The sequence below is a fragment of the Ursus maritimus genome, unplaced genomic scaffold, assembly GCF_017311325.1.
Source record: "Ursus maritimus isolate PB19 unplaced genomic scaffold, ASM1731132v1 scaffold_14, whole genome shotgun sequence".
Taxonomy (NCBI): Eukaryota; Metazoa; Chordata; class Mammalia; order Carnivora; family Ursidae; genus Ursus; species Ursus maritimus.
Genome location: NW_024423786.1, coordinates 43798139 through 43806743, shown reverse-complemented (window position 1 = coordinate 43806743; position 8605 = coordinate 43798139). Strand labels below are relative to the sequence as shown.

General features: G+C 59.6%; 3 protein-coding genes across 5 annotated transcripts in view; 1 reads left to right on the top strand and 2 right to left on the bottom strand.

Moving 5' to 3' along the window:
- Window positions 1–973, top strand: part of UPF1 (UPF1 RNA helicase and ATPase) — a 36163-nt gene extending 35190 nt beyond the window's left edge. For all 3 annotated transcript variants that reach the window (XM_040628988.1, XM_040628987.1, XM_040628989.1), the window contains one exon: window positions 1–973. This exon is cut by the window's left edge and continues 908 nt beyond it. The gene's annotated coding sequence lies outside the window, so the exon portion shown is untranslated.
- Window positions 974–1354: 381 nt separating this feature from the next.
- On the bottom strand, window positions 1355–3288 carry GDF1 (growth differentiation factor 1). Its single transcript, XM_040628990.1, has 2 exons — window positions 2811–3288; window positions 1355–2178 (listed from the first exon to the last, which is right to left on the bottom strand). The coding sequence occupies exons 1-2, from the start codon at window positions 3133–3135 to the stop codon at window positions 1400–1402; spliced, it is 1104 nt and encodes a 367-aa protein (XP_040484924.1). The 5' UTR covers window positions 3136–3288; the 3' UTR covers window positions 1355–1399.
- Window positions 3289–3411: 123 nt separating this feature from the next.
- The window catches only part of CERS1 (ceramide synthase 1), a 21095-nt gene continuing 15901 nt past the window's right edge, over window positions 3412–8605 (bottom strand). Inside the window, exon 6 of the mRNA XM_040628993.1 lies at window positions 3412–3516. Within this exon, the coding sequence (XP_040484927.1) occupies window positions 3474–3516 (43 nt within the window). The 3' untranslated portion in view covers window positions 3412–3473. The remainder of the gene's footprint in view (window positions 3517–8605) is intronic.

The window sequence follows — 8605 nt, the reverse complement described above, 5'->3', positions numbered from 1 at the left end:
TGCCCCCCCCCCCACCCCAGGATGGGCCTCGGGCAGGACTGGCTGTGAGGCCAGAGGGTGGGCAGGTGGCTATTCCCCGGCCAGAGGCTTCTTCCCCAGGGTCCTTCCTGAGGATTTGGTGGAAGACAGCAGCCAAGAGGACCCATCCCCAGGGAGGCACCCAGTCCCTGTGGCTCGTTGGACACGCCAAGTGCCCCACCTACCTTGTTCTTGACCCCACCCTCCAAGTTGGGAGACCGTCTACCTGTGGGTACAGCTGTGATGCGGTGGGGTGATTTCTGCTTTTTTTGGGAAAAGGAGTAAGTTTCAGAAATAAGTTGGTTCTACGCCGAAGGGGCTTGGAGCAGCTTGTCACGTCAGCTGGTCGAGGGGGTTTCTGTCTGGTGGGGTCTGGGCCACGACTCAGAGGTTATTGTACCTGGGAGAGCCACCCCCAGCTCCTTGCACATCACGGTGGGGTAGTAGTCTCCCTGACAACCGCCTATTTGGGGACTGTCCCCTGCCTACCCAGGCCCTGGTGACCCTGACACCCCCCCCCCCAAGCTTCCCCGTCCCTGTGAGGCTGACACTGGTCCTTATCAAAGCCTCCAGATTCCAGCTCGTACTTGGGAGACAGGGACACGCAGGGACACACAGGCCACCTTCCTTCTGGCAAGGCCTCTTATTTATTACCATTGCTGTAGGGCTTTCGGTTTCCCCCTTCTTTTGATAGGCCACGTAGAGGCATAGAGTTTGGATAGGTTTCCGCTGACCCCTTGTGCGACACACCCCGCGGGCAGCACCTGCGCCCACCCCCGTCCCGTTCTGTTCCCTGGAACGCTTTGCCTCTGCCGCACGCTGTTTGCTTTGTTCCCCGCTTCACAGCAGCAGTTACTGTTTTCCAGATGGAGCATCTGTACCGAGGCAATGTAACTTTTGATTTTTGGTCGATTTGTTTTCAGCTCTATTGTCACCAATAAAATCTTAATAAACAGCTCTTGTGTTCCCACCGGGGCAGGTGAACTGCAGGGAGGTGGCAGAGCACTGGTCTGGGGCCTGGCTGGTTGGGAGCCTTGGGGTCACCTGACGGCAAAGCGGAGAATGGCCAGATCTGCATGGCCTGGACTGGGGGCGGGGGTGACCTCGGCCCCTACAGCCGGCGGTACCCGGGCCTGCTGTGGACGGCTAGCTCCCAGGCTCTTTGGGGAGCTCAGCTGTTGGGCTCCCTGGAGAAAGGGATCCCCAGGACCTCAGCCCTGGGAGACCTGGGCAGGTGGCGTCACTGAGGGTCACTGTCCCACCACCCTGGCCGTGGGTGCTGATGGAGGCGGCTGCTTCCTTTCCCACCCCCAGGCGACCAGACTGGAGACAGGGGAACGGACCACGCAGTGTTTATTGTTTGGGCCCCCGTCTGGCTCCGTCAGCGGCAGCCACACTCGTCCACCACCATGTCCTCGTAATGCCGCAGTACCACGTTGTCGCTGTTGTCGAAGAAGAGCACGGAGATGGGCGACAGGCGCGCGGGCACGCAGCAGGGCAGGCCGCCGGCGCCGGGGGCAGCCGCGTGCATGAGTGCGCGCAGCACGGCGTGGTTGAGCGGGGGCGTCCCGCCGGGGCCCGACAGCGTGGCGGGCAGCGCGCACTGGCCCTGGCAGTAGTTGGCCAGGAAGCCACGCGGCGCGATGACCCAGCGGTGCCAACCCACCTCGCGGAAGCTCACGTAGAGCCGCCTCGTGCGACACGTACCCCCGGGGCTGCCGCCCACGGCGGGCTCGGCTTCACGCCGCAGCCGGGCCAGTGGGTGGCACAGGCGCGGGTCGAGGGTTACCAGCAGCAGCGAGGCCTCGGCCAGGTGCGCGCAGGCAGCGGGGACCCGGGGGCGCAGGGCAAGCGCCAGGCGGAGGCTGCGCGGCGCCGACGCGTTGCGGGGCCAGGCGGCGCCCAGCAGCTCAGCTCGCACTGGCGTTCCCAGGGTGGGCACCGCCTGACGGAGCAGCACCGGCCCGGCGCCCTCGCCCTCTGCCGCCTGCGTTATGCTCAGCTCCCAGCCGGCCGGCACCTCTGCCGCCGCAAAGCGCAGCTCCAGGCGGGCTCGGCTCGGGCGCTCTGCGGGTTCCACAGCCGACAGGTCGAAGACGACGGTCCACTCAGGGCACTGCCCCGCGGCCCGTGCGGGCTCCGGGAGCCGGGTGGGCGCACCTGGGGAGGCAGTGAGAGGGCTGGGCTCGCGTCGCGTCCCCGCGCCCCGCCTGGCCTGCCCGCGAGGGGGTTTCTGTTGCAGACCGGGAAAGGTGAGCGCCTGGGGCTGGGGGCGCCAACTGTTAGAAGGCGTCAAATGGTGTGAAGTGGCGCGCGGGGGGCGGGGAGTATGGGAGTGGGGGCAGGGCATCGTTTGCAAGTAAGAGGAGGCCCGGCCTGGTGCAGGGCGGCCTGCCCGCCGGACCTAGGCAGGGCGAGAGATGAACAGATGCCTGGGGGCCGTGGGGAAGCGATGCTGGCTGGAGAGGTGGTATCTGCAGGAAAGGCATCAAATGGTGTGAAACAGCGGGGGAAAGGAGGGGAGAATGGGGGCAGGGCTTCAGCTGCAAGCTGGGGGCCTTGCCCGGTGCAAGGGAGCCTGGCCTTGGGACCACTCCAACCGGTCTCCGCAGGTGCCCACGGGGACGAGCCAATGGAGTGCGGAGGTCCAGGCTGCTCGTGGGCTGGACGGGACGGGCGGGGACATTCAGAGCTGCTCTGGCTTCCCCCACGCGGCCCTGGAGGCTCGTGGCGGGGCGCACAGCGGGGTCTCAGCCTCCCCGACACACGCCCCCAGCGCAGGCCCCACTCACCGCGGTCCGGGATGTGGCGCACGATGTTTCCGGCGACCCCCAGCTCCTCCACGTGGCACGGTCTCAGGGTGGTCCCCTGGGGCGTCCGCCGCGGGCCCACCCTGGCCTCCTGGGGGTCCCGGTGGCGGAAGAGGCGCCACATGACTGGAGGTACGGGCCGGGGCGTGGGGGCGCCCCGGTGCACGTTAGGCAGCCAGAGAGCCTGGAGCAGGGCGGCGGCGGGGCCCGGGGGCGCTGGGGCGCGGGCTGGGGGCGGTGAGGGCAGCAGCAGGGCCAGGAGGAGGAAAAGGACGCGGCGGCCAGGACGTCGGCGCGGGGGTGGCATCTTCCTCGCTGGCGGCGGCCGGACGAGTGCTCAGGGGCCGCCGGGCACCCTCGACTTGCAGGCTGGGGGCGGGGCCGAGGTCGCTGGAAGGGCCTGGACGGAGGTCTGGGGCTGGGCGGGGTCAGGGTCCCGGGGGACGTGGCCGCGGTCCTGAAGCCGGACGGGGGTAGACCCCGGGGGCGGGGCAGGGGTCCAGGGGGAGGTGACCGGGAGTGGCCAGGGCCCAGGTGGGGCGGAGCTGGACGGAGCCAGAGTCCCGGGGGAGGGGCGTGGTCGATCCCTGGGGGGCGTGGTCGGGCGGGGCCGGGTCCTAAGGGGTGGGACGGTGATCAAGGAATTCAGAAGCGCTTGTCTTTCACCAGGCCGTTCCTCAGCGGCTTTCTGGGGGCCAGAACCGGGCCCCGGTTAGCCCCTGGACCTCATGCCCCGCACACCGCCCCGTCTCGCCTGCATCGCCCTCCACATCCCTTTTTCCTGCCAGGCGGAGGCCCACCTGGGCCCTTCGTCCCTGCCCACGCGGCCGTAAGACCTTGCCTTCCGCCCAGTGGGCATGGCGTCCCGGCTCCTCCTCTCCTCCCTCCTGAGCTACCCACGGTCGCGGGAGGGCAAAAGCCCTCCGCCTGATTTAACCCCAGCACTTCGGTCTGGATAAACCCTGCACTTTATACTCCTCCCCTTCCAGAGAGTGGACAAAACTGGCCAGAGCTCCCTGACCCTGCGCCCAGAGTAGGGCTCCTCCCGGGCTCTGGTGGCCCCCGCTGGCTCACGGCCCAACAAGGAAAGTCTTCACAGCCCCTGTGATTCTCCGTCCACTGCCCTCTGTCCACATCTACCACAGCCCCTCCCTTCCTTCCACGTTCTGAAAACAAGTTATGCGGTGTTTTAAAACTCTAATCAGTACGGTAAGTGTTCAGGTTAAGTCCAGAAAAGGCCCCTAATTTCTAAATAACGTATGGTTTGCATATTTCAAACTGTCTATAAAGATGTCTTCTGGGGGCGCCTGGGTGGCTCAGTCAGTTAAGCGTCTGCCTTCGGCTCAGGTCCTGATCTCGGGGTCCTGAGATGGAGCCCTGCTCAGCAGGGAGTCTGCTTCTCCCTCCCTCTCCCTCTGTGCTCTTTCTCCCTCTCTTGCTCTCAAATAAAATCTTAAAAAAAAAAAAAAGGGTCTTCTGCACCCCAATGTTCCAGAAAGTCGACACGGAGACTGCTGCTGTGCGCATCACTGCTTGCCAAAAATTCCATTTTCCTGCCTGCGTTAGTGGCAGGTCTCAGGTTCCAGCTCGGGGTCTGCCCCGGCCACCTCGCCGGATTCGACTAGGGTTTCCGCGCCTGCTCCTTGGTGCCTTTGTCAGCGCCTACTGGTGCTGAAACGGCATCTTACTGGGGCTTAATGTTCAGGGCACTGGCTACTCCTGCTCCCGCTAAGGGGAGCCCCTCATGCCTTTGCACATCAGTCTATCCGTGTCTTTGCAGCAGTGGGTTCTGTGGCCCGGTTTACGTACAAATGTATTAGGTTTTCTGAGCCGGGACTATATTCTCACGATCTAGACCTCAGCAAGCACAGAGCGCTCACGGTTCGCCTGAGCCCCTCCCGGAAATCAACCTGGGTCTCTTGCTTCCGTGTAGCACTTCGCACACATCTCGCTGGCATCTCCCACAGATCCTGGCACACAGGGTGTTACCACCCCCTGCATCCCCTCGCCGTGCGGAGCACTCTAGCTCAGAGACCCTTTCATACACGAACCTACTTCCCTCGAGGTGACCGCAGTCACTTGAATTCATTCTTCCCTTGGGCTGGAGCCACTGGACGTCCCTTCCTGGGAGTGCGCGTCCCACCCTCTGCCCACTTTTCCGAGGCTTGCTGCCCTTTCTCCCGCTGCTGCCCCCAGCAGAAGCCCTTGATCTGTGAGGTTAGAGATACGGCCCCTAGAGAGAAGCCCTCCGGCTGTCATCAGTTTTTGCCTGTTGCTGCTCTAGATGGAGCAGAGGTGGGGGCTTCCGGCTTCTGGACTCTTCTCCTAGCTCAACTGCTAGACGTCACAATCTCCCTTTTCGGCTCCGGTTTCATTTCCCAGCTTCTGTTTTGCCTCGACATCTGATCCATGGGGGGTCTGCCTCTGGCTGATTAAAGATACGTAAGTTTGCTCTTTTCTCCAGATGGTGGCCAAGTATTCTGACAGCTCTTCCCTTCCAGTGATCTTTAGGACCGGAGTCTGTTCTATTTACAGACTCGGCTCGGTTCCGCCCTGTTTTAGTTCCTATACTTTTATAGCAGGTTTAATACATTCGAGGATCGGTACCCAGCCATGCATCTTTTTATCAGAACGTTCCCAGTGATGCTGGTTTATTTTTCTGTACAAGCTTCCAAGCATCCCTTCCCGCTCAAAACCAGGGATGGTATTTGGCGAGGGGACGGGGGGGCTTCTCTGGGACGTCAGATTTGAGCTCAGTTTCACTGCACCACGATGGGAAAAAGAGAATCAGGACAAGGGTAGAAACTGGAGGGAGATGAAGGCAGACAGCATCTCGGGAGGATTCTGGGTATTTCCTCAGAGGTAAGGAGGACAGGGAGTGAGGAGTCTCCCTAGGGTTCGGCACGGTTTCCCTCCACTGCGATGGGCAAATGTTCCGGAGAGGTAGTTTGGGGGGGGAAGGGGGGCTGATTCCAGATAGTTTCACAGATGCCGGGAACGTCAAGCAGACCTGGAGACAGAGAATGGCGCGCAGAGGGGCACCGGGAGCTGGGGAGAAACCTGGAAGTCAGGGGCTGTGGGAGGGGAGGCCGGCGGGGAAGCGGTGGGTGCCGCGAGGCTGGTCAGCAGACCCAGTGGGGTGGTCCCAGCAGCCCGAGGCAACAATGGGGGCTTCAGAGCAAGGGGCTGGGTCAGGACCAGGGCACGGGGCCCCTCCAGGGGGGCTGACGGCGGAGGCGGTGGTGGTGGTCCCCGAGGGTGGTCTGCCAGAGGCGCAGGGGCTCTGGGAGGGAGAGGGAGACGAGAGAAGCAGCTGGAATGAATGAAGCCTCGCACCACGAGGAAAGGGGCGGTGCTACTCACAGGCCACGTGCTTCGTTTCCAGCTCCTGAGTTACTTCGCCGTGGTCTCAGTCATTTCCTCACTGTTCTCATACCTCGCTGAATTTTCGTCTACGCAGCCTGCACAATCCCGGTTCTGGGTCCTGGAGATTTCCCCTGTGGCTGGGTTTGGTCAATTCTGAGAAACGTCCTGTGCTTAAAAAGAACATCTGTTCACCCTGCTTCTGACCTGCTTGACGAGGAGCGAGGACTTTCCATGGTCCCGTCACGCTGAGATTTAGGGTTGTATTACGTGGAACGTTCCAGATCAAGGTTTACATCTGAATTTCTTGTCCTGTCCTTTTACTTGCAACGTTCACGTATCCTGGACTTGAAGTCTTTTAACCAGTGGAGAGGTGAATTAAAAAAAAAAAATATATATATATATATATATAGTGGGGCGCCTGGGTGGCTCAGTGGGTTGAGTATCTGACTTGGCTCAGGTCATTATCTCAGGGTCGTGGGATCAAGCCCCGTGTCGGGGGGTCCACATTCGGCAGGGAGTCTGCGTGAGATTCTCTCCCTCTCTCCCCACCCCTCCCCACTGTGCTCTAAATAAATTAATTAATAAAAATTTCTTTAAAATAAAATAAATAAAAACCCAATCTTGTAACCATCACGATTTTTCCACGCATGATTATTTGGTTGCATAACATTTGAGAGCCTACCCTCTCGTTTTGCTTTCCTTAATCCTGCTTTTCCTAACCTTCTTTTTTTTTTTTTTTCCATTTATTTTGTTGTGCCTGTCCCGGGCTCCCCTCTGCACCCTGCTAGCGTTCACGGAAGTCTGTAATACAGCCTAAAGGTAACCCCCAGTCCCATCTCAGTATTTACTACTTCAGTTCTCATTTTTTTAAAGCTCAAATCAGGCATTTAAATTTTTTTATCCAGATATGCGTCATTTCACCTGCTGGTCTACCTCTTGGGATAGCTTTCCTGGGTTTTGAAATACACCCCTCAAGCTTTGTGGGTGGGAAATTTTCCTAGTTTTCGTTCTTGTGGGTGTCTTGTCTCGTTTTTAGTTTAAAGATTTTATTTATTATTTATTTTAAATATTTATTTGACAGAGAGCGAGCACAAAAGGGGGGAGCAGCAGGCAGAGGGAGAAGCAGGCTCCCCACTGAGTCAGAAGCCCGATGCGGGACTTGATCCCAAGGCCCTGGGATCAGAAGGCAGACGCTTAACCGACTGAGCACCCAGGTGCCCATTTTCTTAAGCCAACTCCACACCGAGAGTCGCGTGTTCTCCTGACAGAGCCGGCCAGGTGCCCTCAGGCAAATGTTCTCAAAATTGTGTATGAAATTCCCAGTTGCTGGTTCCTTCTTTTCAGCACTGGCCAGGATAGTTCCCTCCACACTCGTCCAGCATCCCTCGCTGCTGTGCCATTGTCACATAGGCCATCTCTCCTGTGGCTGTTTTGCATTTTTCGCTACGATGTGTTTGGGGCGTGAATGCCTTTTTATTCACCCTCTTTCTGATTTACGTCGCTACATCTGGAAAATTCTCAGCACTGCGTCTTCTCTTGCCGTCGCCGCCTCCTATCCGAAGTCAACGAGGCCAGGTGTTTCTTAGAATTCTAGCCGTCATCGTTTCCAGCTGTGGTCGCTGTGACCTGGGTCACTTCTTCGCAGCTTCCAACTTCCTGATCCCCTCTCCAGCAGCTTCTAATTGTAGGAGCCTTAACATCCACAGCGGGTGGAAGGGCGGTCCCCACAGCCTAATCTCTGGACCCTGGGAATGTGACTTTATTAGGAACAAAAGCTCTGAGTGAAGGACTCCGGGCTGAGATCAGACTGGATGCGGGGGCGGGGGGTGCTAAATCCGAAGACAAGCGTCCTTAGAGAAGAGCAGAGAGCAGAAGGTCACGTGAAGACAGAGAACGGACCCTGGAGGGACATGGCCACAAGCTAAGGGACAGTGGAGCCCCGGGCGGCCGGGAGAGACAAGGCAGGGTCCTCTGCCGGCAGCATGGCCCTGCTGCCAGTGTTAGACTTCCAGGCTCCGGCACCGTGAGAGACAAACATGACATTCAACGTCATTTCTGACGCTCTTTCATGCCCTTTTTTTTTTTTTTTAGTAAGGTTTCTATTTTAGGGTGATCGTCGGTTTGCGGAGATGTTGCAAAGGCAGGACAGGGAGCCGTGGGGTCGCCCTCATGTGAGGGTAACCACCGCCTCACGCCGCCACGTGCATTTGTCACCACTAGGAAACCAAGGCTGGGACAGTGCTATGAATGAAACGCCGACCTCATTTGATTTCACCCGTTTTTCCGCGGACGTCCTTTTGCTGGCCCACCGGCCCACGCTATGCTCGGCCACCGTGTCTTCGTCTCCTCTGATCGGGGACAGTCCTGCAGCTGCCTTGCTCTCCACGACCTGAGGGTCTGGAGGCGTCCTG

What these genes read in the sequence shown, in the direction of transcription:
- GDF1 (XM_040628990.1), bottom strand. Translation starts at nt 3,135, where the DNA reads ATGCCACCCCCGCGCCGACGTCCTGGCCGCCGCGTCCTTTTCCTCCTC. An exon ending in GCGCCACATCCCGGACCGCG is followed by an intron (nt 2,179 to 2,810) that starts GTGAGTGGGGCC and finishes CTGCCTCCCCAG; the next exon opens with GTGCGCCCACCCGGCTCCCG.